General features: G+C 41.6%; 1 protein-coding gene across 5 annotated transcripts in view; it reads right to left on the bottom strand.

Moving 5' to 3' along the window:
* MIPOL1 (mirror-image polydactyly 1) overlaps window positions 1–17414 on the bottom strand; it is a 273609-nt gene that overhangs the window by 209980 nt on the left and 46215 nt on the right. For 3 of the 5 annotated variants that reach the window (XM_066631517.1, XM_066631515.1, XM_066631518.1), the window contains 2 exons: window positions 14076–14211; window positions 12908–13004 (listed from right to left, as the gene is read on the bottom strand). In XM_066631517.1, the coding sequence (XP_066487614.1) occupies window positions 12908–12926 (19 nt within the window). In that variant the 5' untranslated portion in view covers window positions 12927–13004; window positions 14076–14211. Of the gene's footprint in view, window positions 1–9497; window positions 9576–12907; window positions 13005–14075; window positions 14212–17414 lie in introns of those variants that run through there. The other 2 variants (XM_066631516.1, XM_066631519.1) reach the window with 2 other exon arrangements.

Here is a 17414-nt window from a genome sequence, read left to right on the forward strand (position 1 = left end):
TCTGTCTTCACAGTGCAGAGACAGTTTTACTAGGTCGATGTGAGGCAATCTGACCAAGGGACCTTTTCAAGCACTCCATCCCCACGTGTCTGAATTACACGGTCCCTCGAGAAGGCTGCACGACATCTCTGCGTTATAAGTTAGTATTTCAATAGCTTCTGGATTCATTCTCTGAAAAACCACTGAAATGTGGTGCTACATATGGCCCCTGCTCACTATGAAGCCTCATCACTCACATCAGAAATAAATCCGAAGTACTTGCCACTGCATTTTCTCACACTCATCCCCTCTCTTCCCACCCTGTTTGTCAGACCCATTTTTCAGGTTCCTTTAAGAAGAGACCTATTTTTGTTACTTGATAAAACACCATGATCACAGATTGTGATGCACACACCCGATAAAATATTTCGCCCATGGAAGAGACAGAAATGAAGAGAGCTGTCGGGTTCTGGTAGAAAGACAATAGAAAAATATCTTCAGGGCATCATGGGTGCAATTCTATAAACACTAACTTGGGACTAAGCCCTATTAAACTCAATGGGGCTTATATGTGATTAAGTAGTTCTATTTCCTCCATTCCAGGAACACAAATTTTATTATTTTTCCCCAGTTTGATGGAAAGAGCTCTAGATAACCTCTTCACATAGCTGGTTAATCATAACTGTAGCACTGAATGTCAACTGTGATCATGAATCGTTATTGCGTAAATTTCACTGGCTTCCTTAGGTATTTGTTTAAAGTTTTGCAATTCATTAACACATTATTTTCCAGCATTAGATTTTGGGAAATAAATCATTTTTTTTCTTAGACAGATCTTTTAGCCTATGCTTTAAAAGGTATTGTTGAGATTATGCATAGGTGCATGTACACACACAGCCCCAAAACAGGACTATTGCTAGACAGATGGTAAAGGGGAAGGGGGGAGGGGAAAATTCAGTGGAACACAATGTTAGTTCTAATGGACGGATGATTGTGTTTGGTCTTTTGAAACTTTGAAGTATAGGTAAGTCTTGATCACACAAATTAATAAATCCTAAAGCTGGAGTTAACAATAACCATTACACCCAAATTCTGCAGCTTAGCCCAGGCAATTTTTCAAAAGGTCAGGTTGTGAACTGGAGAAGATCAGGGAGGTCCACCGCATAGCTTTGTTGCCAGGCATCTCCCGTCTGGATTGTTGCAGGCATTTATTAGTATTCGTCAGCAGACTCAACAAAGCAAACAAGAAATTCAAGCACGAATAATAAAATGAAAATGCTGCTATATAACCCTTTGTCATTCAGCAAATATGGGACTTTTTAGCTACATTGTTCCTAAACCTGGGTTACTACTTTAATTTTTCTCCACAGTGCTGGCTGAATGAGTCTGCATGTGTGTTAAATGCAGAGCTCCCTTAACAACTGCAGGACTGCCATTTAATCTGTTGGTAGATGGACCATTTCCTGTGGGAACTCTAGCTATGACTTCCAGATCCACCAAATAAATCTCAGATTAAGAATCCAAATGAAACCTGCCTTTGGCAGATAAAAAATGTCAAGATGGATATAAACAGTAAAATTATAAATCATCTCTAGATGTTGCACCATGGCTTGATGTGCAGGGCTTTTTTGGCTTGTTTTGTTTACATTTCCCCCACAGGTATCACAACTACAAAGGTATTCATCAAATGTCACACTTTCATAATATTGGAGGCATCATTAAAACTGTTTGGCTAAGGACCTTGAAGTGTTTAAGCAGTAGCTCAAAAGTGTATTTGTGCAAAGTAGAAGAATAAATTTACATATCAGCAGCAGCTCATAAGGGATGAGTAAATATTCTGTTTATCTCTCACTGTAATTCAGGTTAGTTTAAATACAGGGGTTCAGGATATCATTACAATCTATATGTATTTATTACATAATTTCCAAACACAGTAGCTGGTAGAGTCTTACTTTGGCAAACTAGTACCTACGTATCAAAACCAACATGAAGAGAGGAAAGCAGCTCTTACACCAAATTTTCCCCACTCTTTTGTTACTGTGATAATCACACTCTTATTATATTTGCCCTCATCAATTATCTAAATCTTAATTATCTTTTTTTAAAAAAAAATTTGGAACAGGGTTATGTCTCTGGACACACTTTAATTAAACAGAAATCCTGTCTGTCACCCAAATTTATTCATATATTAACATTTTGATATGATAAATTCTACCATATTTAGAAATGTAAAAAAAGAAAACATAAAACAGGACAAATACACCCCAGAAGCATCCTATTTTTATATATTCTACCTTAAAAGCATTTTGTTTTTGTTTTGAAACGTGCACCATAAAATACTAATAATAAAGTTAGGGCTACTTTAGGCAGTAATGAGCCAATAAATGTCATTGTGGAGAAAACAGTCTATTAAACATGCAGGCGAAATAATCTCAGCTCTGATGCATCTGCCCAGGGGACATGAACTGGGTTTTAATGAAAAATTTGTTATGTCTTTGCTCATCTTACCTGTATTAAGACCGGCCTGATCTAAATTTAAGTTTTATATTCCTTAATAATAAAATACTTGCAGTGCAGGTTTATAAGACATGCAACCACCCCATTTGTGCAGATAACATGTGGCCATTTTTCTAACCCTTGTCTTAACCCTTGTCTGGAAGTACACATACTAAATGATACCTCCCAAAAGACAGAAGTCTGAGAGCCATGGAGTCCAAATTGTCCATAATACCAAATCAAATGAAAGTGGACAAAGCACTGAAGGATACCAATTTGCCTGAGCCCAGAGACAAGCACCGAAGACATTCGCCCATAAGTCGATCCCACAGATAAGCCAACGGCAGGTTTTGAGCCAACAACCATGGAATTTTCTATGACCCTCGGATAAGTCGGGAGTTAAACTTAGGGGGGTGTCTGACTATAGTTTTGTCTTATTTTACCCCAGGCCAGATCCTGAAAAATAACCTACCACTAATTGTTACCTAAGAACTGTAGCCTCCAGTTTATTAAAAACATAGTAAAAGATCATAAGATACATTTTTATTCTTTTTAAATTCTGGTCTTCACCACCGTTTTGTAAACACTATCAGAGTAAGTGCACTGTAAACTACATACCAGTAAAACAGTGGTTCCCAACCTGTTATTCATGTACTCCCAGGGACACTCAACAGGACCTTTAGGGGTACTTGAAAAAGAATGGAATAATGGCAGAAAAAGGCAGGTTGTGCTCCAGAATGCCTTGCAAGGCAGGAATGCCTTTCAAGGACCAGCAAGGCAGGAAGGGAGGTAGTTGGCTGGGAAAGCCCCACCAAGAGCTAGTTTTTGGTCATCAGTTCATTTATGAACCAGTGATTGAAAACCAGCCCAGTAAAAAAGCTGAAACATAATATGGAACGTGATCAATCACCCAGAATTTCTCAGCACACTTTTGGTGCAAAACAGTGCAAAGGCCGAGACTTCAGGTCTTCAAACAGATGAAAAGAGAAAATATGTGATGAGTACATGAAGTCTGGGCTTTCATATGGAGAAGATGAAGGCTTGTATTATTAATTACAAACATTTTGCTAATATGAAGGGTACAATTTATGGAAATGGGCTGTCAAGCGATAAGCAAGTGAAAAAGATTGGGAATCACTGCAGGAGATCCATGAATTAAATCCACCTTTAAGGTGGACATGAGGAGAACCATGAATCAAAGACACCTTTTAAGGTGTCTGGTGTGTTAAGCCAGAATCTCTATGTACAACATACAACCCATAACACATAACTGAGAGTGTGCAATTCAATTCATAGCAGAGAGATGAGATATTTGCAACCCTTGTTACTCAGAAGTAGACCCACTGCTTTCCATGGGTGTTATTCTTAAGTAATGGTGCACTGAATTGTAGCCTGGGAAGGAGGGTCCCATCCTGGTGTTTCAAAAAACAGACCTGCTTTGCAAGCATTTGCCAAGCAGAACCAGGCTGCAGCAGAGGGAAGGAGAAGAAAAGGTTAACTTTGGCTGGAATGTCCCTGGAAAGGAACTAGAGCAACTAAGGAGGTGCCTGCCTGAGCTGAGCTGAGAAAGGAAACTGTTCAGAGTTGAAAGGCTCTGCCCTTTCAGCAAAATGGCAGTGCGCTTCAATGTCAATTGGGCAGCAAAATGGCAGATGCGCTTCAATGTCAGTAAGTGTAAAGTCATGCACATTGGGGCAAAAAATCAAAACTTCACCTATAGGCTGATGGGTTCTGAGCTGTCTGTGACAGATCAGGAGAGAGATCTTGGGGTGGTGGTGGACAGGTCGATGAAAGTGTCGACCCAATGTGCAGCAGCAGTGAAGAAGGCCAATTCTATGCTTGGGATCATTAGGAAGGGTATTGAGAACAAAACGGCTAGTATTATAATGCCGTTGTACAAATCGATGGTAAGGCCACACCTGGAGTATTGTGTCCAGTTCTGGTCGCCACATCTCAAAAAAGACATAGTGGAAATGGAAAAGGTGCAAAAGAGAGCGACTAAGATGATTACGGGGCTGGGGCACCTTCCTTATGAGGAAAGGCTACGGCGTTTGGGCCTCTTCAGCCTAGAAAAGAGACGCCTGAGGGGGGACATGATTGAGACATACAAAATTATGCAGGGGATGGATAGAGTGGATAGGGAGATGCTCTTTACACTCTCACATAACACCAGAACCAGGGGACTTCCACTAAAATTGAGTGTTGGGCGGGTTAGGACAGACAAAAGAAAATATTTCTTTACTCAGCGTGTGGTCGGACTGAGGAACTCCTTGCCACAGGATGTGGTGCTGGCGTCTAGCCTAGACGCCTTTAAAGGGGGATTGGACAAGTTTCTGGAGGAAAAATTCATTATGGGGTACAAGCCATGATGTGTATGTGCAACCTCCTGATTTTAGAAATGGGTTATGTCAGAATGCCAGACGCAAGGGAGGGCACCAGGATGAGGTCTCTTGTTATCTGGTGTGCTCCCTGGGGCATTTGGTGGGCCGCTGTGAGATACAGGAAGCTGGACTAGATGGGCCTATGGCCTGATCCAGTGGGGCTCTTCTTATGTTCTTAACTACAATTCCCAGGAGGCCTTGCAGGTCTCTTGTTATCTGGTGTGCTCCCTGGGGCATTTGTTGGGCCGCTGTGAGATACAGGAAGCTGGACTAGATGGGCCTATGGCCTGATCCAGTGGGGCTCTTCTTATGTTCTTAACTACAATTCCCAGGAGGCCTTGCAGGTCTCTTGTTATCTGGTGTGCTCCCTGGGGCATTTGGTGGGCCGCTGTGAGATACAGGAAGCTGGACTAGATGGGCCTATGGCCTGATCCAGTGGGGCTGTTCTTATGTTCTTAACTACAATTCCCAGGAGGCCTTGCAGGTCTCTTGTTATCTGGTGTGCTCCCTGGGGCATTTGGTGGGCCGCTGTGAGATACAGGAAGCTGGACTAGATGGGCCTATGGCCTGATCCAGTGGGGCTCTTCTTATGTTCTTAACTACAATTCCCAGGAGGCCTTGCAGGTCTCTTGTTATCTGGTGTGCTCCCTGGGGCATTTGGTGGGCCGCTGTGAGATACAGGAAGCTGGACTAGATGGGCCTATGGCCTGATCCAGTGGGGCTGTTCTTATGTTCTTATGCCCTCTGACTGACCCAGAGATCAGGCAAAGTGAGAACTGGAGCTTGATTACTTGGCAAAAATTTGACATACTATATGTGAGTATCTACGTATAGTACTTAGCAGTAATATAGCACCCACTTTTAACAGATTTTCAACATATTTCAAAAAACATCCATGAGTTTGGTATTGCACAGTTTTGGTATGGATGGAAGTTATACATGGGATGCTGAATTCTTTCTACACCTCCCAATATGGTTTATAATAAAAACTTTGATCTGGAGGAGGAAAAAGTAAAAAAAAATTAAAAAGACATACTGGATGGAAGATTATAAAGGGGGGGAAGGTTGAGTTTTAACCAAAAGATTCTAAATATAATCTGAAAGGGAGCTTCATGGTTCCTTAAAGGCTAGCAGATTTACTTCTTTAATACTGAAATTTCTGAAAGCAGAAATACTGATTTAATACTATAGTATTTCATGCAACTGATGAAGGAATCTCTAGTTAACAAAAGCACACACCACAACGGAAGTCTTCAGCTGCAATCATAAACACACTTACTGGGAATTAAGCTCCACTGAACACAGAGGAACTTACTTCTGAGTAAATATGAACAGGATTGCAGTGAAACGTTCAGATGCCGTGCAAGCTTCCTTTGTTTTTACTAACACACACAGTCAGCCTTATGATAAACATAACCGACACCCCAAAGGCATGTTTTTTCTTAACCTATTTAGCCACTTCCAAGCACTTCTTCTGGGAAGCCTGTTTCACAGTCTTCTACCATTTTCCCCATTACATCTTTGGGCCAAATTAAGGGACATGTCATGCTCGATTTTCTTCCAGAGTCTTGCTCTCTCCTGTAGTTCTTTACAGTGCTTTTGCCCTTCACCCCTTCTCTGTTAAAAAAGAAAAAGAAATAGAAAGAAAGAAAAAAACAGATGGGAGCCATATTCACTAACCATAAATGAAAATAGAAAATGCCCCTTCTTCTTCCAATGGTGATTGAATTATCTGCCCCTACATGGCCACAGTGAACTTGGATGCAAGTGGAAGGAGCTGCAGATTTCACCTCTACCAAGAGCAGTAAGAAAAGTTCTTATTTCAATTAAAAAATGGATTGATGCCATCATGATGTGCTCTAGCTCTGACCATGATTTTCTACTTACTAACACAGACATTGGGATAAACCCAAACCATCTAATTAAGATGCAGTTCTGAAAGACCTGATCTGTGCAGACAAGTAAGTACAAGGTTACTGCAAAAGAGTAAGAAATGCTTTGGACCTCTCAGGTCCAAAAATCCTAAATTGCTACAGAGCAGGGTGCGAGAGGGTGTGATCTGAATTTCTACAAGTCAACAAAGAGTGATGCTGGAGTGCCAAACCTGATGTCAGGGCTGAGGCAGCTGTAGAAAGATGGGTATACAAGTAGGTAATGAGCGAGGGTGCTACAGAACATGATTCTGTATGCATAAGGAGTTGTGTGCTGGAATTCTGACAAGAAGGAGGTGACAGAGATATTATTGGAACAAAGGAATCAGGCGCCCGGCAGCAAGATATCCAGCTGGAGGAAGTTATATGGAATTAGCTGGTTGTCAGCCTGTGGACAACACCAAGACAAGACCATGCCAGTGATGGCAAACCTATGACATGCATGTCCAAGGTGACACACCACGACATTTTGGGTGTCACGTCAGCATTCACCGAAACCTGACAACTGAGTTTGTTTTACTTATATTTCATTTTTGTAACTATTTGATGTTTCTTTATATAAAGCAGAGCACCACATACGATTGGACAGTTTGTTTTTTAAATAAATGAATATGTAAATAATTGTTTTGGGGGGGAGGTGACATGCTGGCAGAGTCAAGTTAGGCATCTTCTAAATTTTTGACAAGCTGTGCCCAAAAGGTTTGCCATCACTAGAATATACCATGTCAAGTTTGTCAAATACATAACACTAGAATTCTGCAACATTCAAAAACTGCAAGCAACAGCCAACAGAGTTCTACTGATCACTGGGTCGTACTTACTACTAGACATGGGGTGCTCCCACACCCGCTCTTCTCTCTGCAGCTGCCACCCTCTATTCATTTGCATTCTAAAGAGCATCCACATAACGCTTCCAAATCATTGATTTCAATGTTTCTACATTCCCCTCTATGGAGAACTCGTGCAAGGAAAGCACCCTACAGGTAGACCACAGCTGCGATACAAGGACATCTGCAAGAGGGATCTGAAGGCCTTAGGAGTGGACCTCAACAGGTGGGAAACCCTGGCCTCTGAGCGGCCCGCTTGGAGGCAGGCTGTGCAGCATGGCCTTTCCCAGTTTGAAGAGACACTTGGCCAACAGACTGAGGCTAAGAGGCAAAGAAGGAACGCCCCTAGCCAGGGAGACAGACCAGGGACAGACTGCACTTGCTCCCGGTGTGGAAGGGATTGTCACTCCTGAATCGGCCTTTTCAGCCACACTAGACGCTGTTCCAGAATCACCTTTCAGAGTGCGATACCATAGTCTTTCGAGACTGAAGGTTGCCAACAACAACTAACATTCCCCTCTAAAGGTTTTTCTTTTTTCCATACCTGAGTGGTAGAAAATGCTCTGACTGAATGCACTTACCTGTCCCAGGTGAACAAGCAGAGTGCTATTGAGATGCCTGCAGTGTTGCATCTTTCCCTAATTTAAAAAAATAAATCTCATTTCCTGTTTTTCACAAAAGTAAGAGAACAGGAATAAGGGGGATATCTGAAAGAGAGGATGTGGAGAGACAGACGCCATGAAACCCATGGGGAAATTCTGGGGAGGCTGATTGTGATCTTTCATCCTGGACCACAACACTCTGGGTGGGGCAGTGGTCCCTGACTATGTGACTCTCTTTGCTTCCTTTTCTCCAGGTCAGAAGACCTGACTTTGGGGGCAGTGGCAGAAAGAGGCTTCAGGTGACAAGCCTCTTTAAAGGTGTTGATCTCTTTACAGATGGACCACATCACCCCCCCCTCCCCAGTTCAGATTTCCAACTTACGCAGAGCCACAAAACTTGTACCGCAGTCAGAAACTATGTGACTGTCAAGCTCATGGAGTTTCTCACCCAAGTCAGAGAAAGCCCAGGAGGAGAGGCAAATCCCTCTCGCTTATAGGCGGTCTTAGAAAGCTCTGCAGAACAGTGAGACACATCTCCCAATTCTGACAGCCTCACCTCTTCAGTGTTTGGGACCATGAAAAACCTCCCCTCACCAGGACTTGATGTATTGTGTTATAGGGCATGAACTTCTCTGCACCAAAGAAATGCTGACATTTCTGAGAGTGCAAGAGTTAATCCTGCTTCTGCCCCTTCTCCACTCTTCAGAGTTGCCTCCTCCAAATGGTTCCTGACCCCAGGTCTGGCAAAACCTGCCCTCCACCCTTCTCTTATTTTCCAATAGTTACCTCCCCCCTGCATTTCCTTCACTTGGAGAACTGCACTATATTGTCCTGTGTGCCACTACTGTTTTAAATTCTGTCTACAGTTGATTACAGGAAAGCACAGCCTCAGCAATGCTAAATGGTCCTAGGACAGCAGAAGCAGCAGGACATTATGAGCACAATTCTTTGTACCAGCCTATTATTTCTGACTGGGATTTCTATCCCAATTTCGATTGGGATTTTCTTCGCTGTCCTGCTGAAGCAGGCCTTTGGAACTGCAACAGAAGGCATCTATCTCCGGACCAGATCAGACGGAGAACCTCTCCAGACTGAGAGCAAAGTCCAAAGTCCAGCTGAAATGTCTGCATGACTTCCTCTTTGCCGACGATGCAGCTGTCACCGCCCACTCTGCCAAAGATCTCCAGCAGCTCATGGATCGTTTTAGCAAGGCCTGCCAAGATTTTGGACTGACAATCAGCCTGAAGAAAACACAGGTCGTGGTTCAGGATGTGGACTCACCTCTCTGCATTACAATCTCTGCACATGAACTGGAGGTTGTCCATGACTTTGTGTACCTTGGCTCAACGATCTCCGACACTCTTTCTCTCGATACCAAGCTAAACAAGCGCATCGGTAAAGCAGCTACCACGTTTTCCAGACTCACAAAGAGAGTCTGGTCCAACAAGAAGCTGACAGAACATACCAAGATCCAGGTCTACAGAGCTTGCGTCCTGAGTACACTTCTGTACTGCAGCGAGTCATGGACTCTTCGCTCACAACAGGAGAGGAAACTGAACGCTTTCCACATGCGCTGCCTCCGATGCATTCTCAGCATCACCTGGCAGGACAAAGTTCCTAACAACACAGTCCTGGAACGAGCTGGAATCCTTAGCATGTATGCACTGCTGAAACAGAGATGCCTGCGTTGGCTCAGTCATGTCATGAGAATGGATGATGGCTGGATCCCAAAGGATCTCCTCTATGGAGAACTCGTGCAAAGAAAGCGCCCTACAGGTAGACCACAGCTGCAATACAAGGACATCTGCAAGAGGGATCTGAAGGCCTTAGGGATGGACCTCAGCAGGTGGGAAACCCTGGACTCTGAGCGTCCCGCTTGGAGGCAGGCTGTGCAGCATGGCCTCTTCCACCTTGAAGAGACACTTGGCCAACAGACTGAGGCAAAGAGGCAAAGAAGGAAGGCCCATAGCCAGGGAGACAGACCAGGGACAGACTGCACTTGCTCGCAGTGTGGAAGCGATTGTCACTCCTGGATTGGTCTTTTCAGCCACACTAGACGCTGTGCCAGAACCACCATTCAGAGCGCGATACCATCGTCTTTCGAGAGTGAAGGTTGCCAACACTCATTATTTCTGACCAACAGCAATGCTGAATCCAATCTGGGAGAAGAAATAGTCTTCAGGGAATTAGAATATAAAAACAATATGATATTACGTTCTAAAGGACACTTCTTGGAAGTCCAAAGGATATTTGGAATTAGTGATTGATTCCCAGACTGATTACAGATTTTGGGATGTGAACAATTGGGAAAATACTGTCTCTTACACCAAGGTAATTTCAGATCTGTACTACACAACCAATGTATAGAAAATATTCCTTCCATTGAAACTTTACTGTTTTAGAATCAAAAACGTTTCCTTCACACGGGTCACCTGACAACTTGGCCTCCTGTGTCCAAAGATTGCGCAAGCCAAGAAAATAAAAATTTATTGCAATATGGCAGATATTTTCCACTGGATATTCAAATGACATGCTTGTAGTTGGCCTCTTTGAAATGTTAACCTTTTGAACCTTTCTTAGGGGTATAGTGACCCCTAAAGGTACTAAAGTTGAACTGGTTGCAAAGGTTCCAAAACACAGTTGCATGAAGAAGCCTCTGCCATTGGCTAGAAAAAGGGAAGGCCGAGCACACCTTTGCATTTTGGGGGATTAAGGGGGCCTAGTTTTTCTTGAACCATGTGTTAATAATTTATCTGGAAATTGTGGAACAATTTTGTTCCATGTGAGAGTTGAGTATGGAGAGTGACCATTTGTGGAGAAACTAGACACCGAAAAGACCTCACTTGTGAACATTCTAACATCCAGTTCTGTTACTAAATACAGAACAGTCAGCTCAGGTTAAAACAGATTATGTTATGCCGGATCCCAACCCCCGTCCCCGGGGAGAACCTCTTCCACCTCAGAAGGTGGCGCAAGTCCGAGGAGACCCATAGGCACCAGAAGCCCTTACCCCAGGGGTAAGGGGAAAAGTTTCCCCTTGCCTCTGGCTAAGTCGCTGCTGGTCACAATCCTGCATTGGATACAGTGCACGAAGGCCTCGTCACTACAATGCCTTCATCTGCTCCCCTCGCAGCCACTCAGAACGGCTGCACACCGCTTTGAGTGGCTGCCCACTTCTTTCAATTTTATTCCAAGCAGGGAAAACAGAGGAAAGAGTGGGCAGCTGCACAGTGCGGCTTTGGGTGCAGGAGAGGGTACTGCAGTGGCAAGGGGGCCTCGTCGCTGCAAGACCTTCTCCTGCTCCCCTTGCAGCCACAAGCAGCAGTTGTGAGCCACTCTGAGCGGCTGAATGATTCTTTCCAAACAAAAAAGCAGGTGACCACTCAGGGCAGTGTGCAACTGCTCTAAGCGTACCAGAATTAATTGCTGTGATGTCATTACGTCACCTCAATTACTTCTGGGTCAGGCAAGGGGGACAACATCTTGAGGAACAGGCCCAGTTTGCAGAGGGGACAGCTAGGCCAGTGTCCACAGGGGTCAAGAAACGTTAAACAAGTTAAAGATGTTAAAATGCTTAATCCTCCTCACAGGAGAGTTAATACAGAAGCAGAATTATTTGAAAGTCAAGGTCTGAACGAAGAAATCTCTCCATAAGGTGACTGGTACAAAAGGGTTAAGCAGACAACAAAGGAGGCAAGTGGTTGGAACGCTGACAGACAAGGGCAGTGCACTGACAAGTATAAGGGCAGGACCAAGGAAACAATGGAGACACAAGCACACTGAAGGACCTGAAGCAGGGTTAGGAAGGCACAGGAACCAAGACAGAGTCCAGCTGTTGCCCAGGCAGCAATCCAGGGCTTGACAGGGAAATATTCACAACCAGCCCACTTCAGGAGAAGTGAACAGCGTGCCCAGGGTGTGGAGCCACAACAGGCTGGCTACCATTCAGAGTAAGCGCCTTCTGATCTGCCAAGGCAGGCTTCACATAGCCCCTGCCTCCTCCAGTGGCCCCAGATGACAAATACAGAAAATCCTGGCTTGAATCATGGCTAACCCTCAAAACACAGTTCTCTTGCCCCAAACCCCAAGTTTCTAGTCTCCAGCTCATTCCCTGCTGCACCTACAGGGAACGTCTCAAACCTTCGTCCCTTCTGCTTCTTTCCCTAGTTGTAGACTCTGGTTAACTGGATTGGCTCATTGTTACTGTCTGTCCTTCTCAGCTGCCTGCCAGAGATCCCTCCGCGGCAGTGGCTCCTTCCAGCTGACTGGGAGGGGGAATGGGGTCAGTGTGTTCTGTTTGATCTCTCCGGTTGAGCAGTGCCGCAACTCATTTTCTATCAGGATACCACACATGCACAGCTGGACCCAAGTTTTATTCCCGTCTCAGCAAGAACACAGCATTGCATGTTAGTACCAAGTAGCCAAAATCTGTGAATCCAATACATTTGCAGCAGGCAGGGGTCAGGGAGGGGGACCTGCAGAACAAATACGGATTGGGTTACATATATAGTCTCAACAGAAAAGTGAAAAATCTGGCTTGGAATCAAACAAACAGGTGTGCAGTTTATACAACACACACACAATTTTGCCCAAAGCCACTTTTACCTACCAGCATGAACAAGAGCATTCCAGGCAGTGCTTCATATTGCACAATCCCTGAGGTTATGTATCAGTGCCTCCTAAGTTCTTACCTTTTGACCAGGCCTCCATTTGTATTTTGGAGCTTGTTTGATCTGGCAGGGACACCGCGTCTTGCTCCAAGACTTCAGAGCTAAAATAAAGCCAAGTCTAGATAAATAAACGTAAAACAATATATCAGAACACACCTATACCTTGCCCTTATTTGTCAGAGAATTTACAAGACAAATGACTCAAAAAAATGTTTATAGTAGGACAATAAACCCTGTTTATTTTAACAGTTGACACTAAAATGACTTTCACAGTAATTTTTTTTGTTCACACTTTCCAGTTTATATAGTGATTTATTCTGCACTTTGCTGCATTTAATCATGGTTTTTAAAAATGTATTAATAAAGCCTGGTCCAAAAAACTACTACTACAGAACAGAACAAGTAGGTCTACTAAAGCAAATATGATTCCTTCTTCTCACTCTGTGTTCCTGGCAATACCAAATGTTTGCAGGATTAGGTTACCCTGTGGGTTTTGAACTGTAAAATTCTTATATATGCTGTATATGCAGGTAGCATGAAGAAATGTTTTCATATTTTTAAGCTCTTCATTATGTTAAGTTACATAATCCATCATGTTAACATGGTGAATTATGTAAACATTTTATTGGAGTCAACGTAGAATTCCTGGTAATGGGTCAGAGCTAAACCTTGTCTTGTGCAAGCGCTGTCTCCCACCCATGCGGCGGGGGGGTATGATCAGCAATTCTCCCTTTCCTCTATAGACCCCTCCATTCTCCAAATTTCTGTTAGTGAGGGTTTGGGGACCCTCACAAACAAAATTGTCATATGCTACAAAAGGGGCTGGAGAATGAAGCAGAATGGTTGAAAACCAGGCTACACCCCCACCTCACCCCCGTCCGCAAGATGGATTCGACCCAGTGTTGCTGCACTGACACTGTTAATTTAAGAAGTATGCTCTTTGCCATTTTCATGAACCTGAAAGGTAACGAAATGAAATGAACACGAGTGCATTCATAAGTTGGGTGAACACTGAAAAGGTTAATAAGTTCAAAATAAGTTCACTTTGCACAAATTAAATCATTTTACATTTTATTAGTCAAGAATTTATAGCTTCTGCAGCCTGCTACTGTTTCAACTTTAAGAATACATGAAGATAGCAGACACGTATTTTTAAGGGGCTTCTTTCTCAAGGGAAAAAAATATTTACCTCTTATTCAGCAGTCTGAGTTCCTTACAAAAGTCCTCAAATAAAGCTATAACTTTGCTTTTTTTCAATTCTGTGTAACTGTGCTGATTTGGAGTTGGCAATTTTTTCCTAAGTTCCTCATTTACTTTTGGATTAGCTGAAAATATAGAAGGTTATTATTAATATCAAAGAAATGTGTTTAAGTCAATGAAGCCTTTTCCCTACATATTGCACAAAAAGGTCCATAATAATTGCACTTTTAATAAGGTATTCATATAGCAAGATATGAGGAAAATACAGTCTTTAATAACCTCTGGAGTATTTTTAAAACATGTCTTAGGGCCTTAATGTGCCTAGTAATATACTATTTAAAACTACAGTTTTATCCCTTCACAGAATACAGTCATAGTTCCTCCCCATTTACCCAGCTAATGAATGCCAGCAATTAGTAAAATGTAATCCCACTGCACAATCAGTTTAATGCTTTTAGCACTCAGAAAAGTAAACACTAAATTAATACTGCTCAAGCCATATCAGATCCTACTTGGAAGCAAGCAATTATAGTTCAGCTCCTCAGGTGTAATTAAATGATTGGAATGATTTAGTTCCATAAATGCAAGTTAATTCATAAGCAAGCAACAAATATACTGGGAGTAATTACAAGAAACATTGGCAGTCTATGCAGGGCATGCTCTTTTATACACCTGGTACAGGAAAATGCTGCCCTCTCCTGGATATCTACTGTGAATAGCCATTCAAACAGGCACGCTAATTTGAAGAACGGCAAACGGCAAGGTGAGCACACAGTAGAACCTTTGGAGGTTAAAAGCCACACTTGTCTTTTGCATACACAAACACAACCATGAATTGCAACAGCCTTCCTAAATTGCTGGCATGAATAAGCTTCATTCCAAGACTTTAGTGCTCAATGACTTGCAAGGGAATGAGTCTGACTGATCCAAAAAGGGCTAAGGAGGACTCTTCAACTTGCAAAATTCTTCCTACACAGTTGCACAAGGAAAACCATTTTCTCTGTCATACATGAAGACCGTGCAACACTCCTCTTTACAGAGTGCGGCCATATTAAGAAATGGTTTCCCAAAACCCATGGAAATATCAAGTCACCTATGGCAAGTATATGAGTATGTAGACGTTTTGTACATAGTTTTTTTTCTATCCAAAAGGTAGGAAATATCCGAAATATCCTCTGAAAGATTTATGCTTGTTCAAAGAATCAGCCTGACAGTTAGAATAGAATGTAATAAAATAGGACTATGTACATGTCTCAACTTATTCCTTAAAATACGATCAGTATTTGAAAGAAAAGACAAAAATCACAGTGTAGATTTGACAACTAGAAAACCAGTAACACCTACAGAAAAGGTAAAAAAAAATTATTTATAAAAAATATATAGATAATAACATCATTACTAAAATTAATTTTGTATAATAAAAACATATGTAGGAAGGTATCCAGTAAAGTATTATCTATGTGAGAGAGGCACGCACATATCACAAGAACTTTAACGAGCATAACTACAATTACTTTATTCACAATGTGACAATATAGCTCAAGTCAGTCACGCTTTAGACCCAATCAAATTGGTACGAGAAGTAAGTCATAATGAGATTAATGGAGCTTAAGTTAGTCACGACTAACGTATCTCACTGATTTCAATGGGTCATAAGTAATTAAGGCTGCAATCCTATGCACGCTCACCTGGGAATAGGGTCCATTGACAATGATGGAACAAACTTCTGAGTAGGAATGCACAGGAATGGGCTGTTACTCAAGTGGGATTGGGGTTATGTATAAATTTAAAACTTAGTTGGTTAACTTAACCCAACTAAAAGAGAATGTTTATAGCTTCCATTATATACTTCAAAACAACAGCTATACTCAGCACTAACATTGCAGTATTGTGAAGGAAACAAGCTTTGCACAACTGCAAAATCACATATGCCTCTTCTCTTAGTGCAACAGAATTTCCAGAAATTTTAGGCAGAACAAAGACATAAACAGACTGGAAAAATCTACACCATTCTACCCAGACACAGAGAAGATAAACAAATTGTTATTTTAACAAATAATAATATAGAGCTTTAACCACAAATGTGAACATTTGCAATCAGTCCCTCTTCACGGACATGGTCTCTGGCAACAAAATGCATTACTCTTATTAAAATATTAATATACGTTTTAATAAGCAAACAGATTGGATAAATATCTGCATCAGGACTATATCTCCTGGTAGATATGAATTCAATTATTTTATTAGAAGTCATATTACTAATTTTAAAATGTACAGCACATTTTCTTTGCCCTTTAATGTCATGGTCTTATTTTTCTATTCAAATCTTGTACACTGTAAGTTAATTGCTTCTGGAAACTGCTTATTATTCATGTAAAAATTAATGTGCCAATGTGCTTAAATCCTTTTAAATGACCATTCATGCATCCTCCTCCTCTAAGTGCCAAAGAAGTCTGCCAAAGATATCAATGCAAGATGGTCTTAAAGAAAGTTCTAATAAAGATTTTTTTCAGCTAACATAAGATTTTCATTTTCACCAACTTTACTTGAATTCCATTAATTTTTTAAGCTGCTTTTAATAAATTCACCAAGCAAAAATTTCCAGGCCCCATGGTCTATCATTTGTGTTCCAGCTGACTTTATGAATATTAATAACAGTGCTATCCTGATTAAAGAGGCTTCGTATGAAATCCCTGTGAATCCTATAGCTCAGACATCTCATTTTTCCAACTCTTTATGAATTTGGATTCAGACATTATACTGGAAGAAATCTTTAAAAACATATCTAACAGTACCTTTGTGTATTCCGAAACAAAAATGAGATTTTCTCATAATTCAAACAATTAAAAGAGACACATCGACATCTTAAGGTTTCAGGATTTTTGTAAATACAAAACATATTTTAATACTAATGGAAACTCCAGCATTTTCCACAACAAAGGACTGGACACCTGTTATAAAATACTAATTCTTGTCCTTACTTTCACCTTAAACAACAGATTATACTATGTTAATTCATAGGAATTTGAAGTTACATACACAGCGATATGCAGCGAAGGCGTCTGCGTATATACATATGGAAATGTGACTCAAAAATGACAGTTGCTATAAAAAGACATATATTTGTATATATATCGTTTATCAAATGACATTAAATAGTAGTTAGCAACCATTATTTACTGATCTCTTTCTGCATGAGCAGACTTACTGTTGTTACATACTTAGACATAATAATGTATAGGTTTTAAGGTTTCCATCCCAACCCTTAACGCATTTACTTGAAAATAAGTATTACTCATTTGAATGGGGCAATTACTCCACTGAAAGT

Source organism: Tiliqua scincoides, chromosome 1 (genome assembly GCF_035046505.1).
Source record: "Tiliqua scincoides isolate rTilSci1 chromosome 1, rTilSci1.hap2, whole genome shotgun sequence".
Classification (NCBI taxonomy): domain Eukaryota; kingdom Metazoa; phylum Chordata; class Lepidosauria; order Squamata; family Scincidae; genus Tiliqua; species Tiliqua scincoides.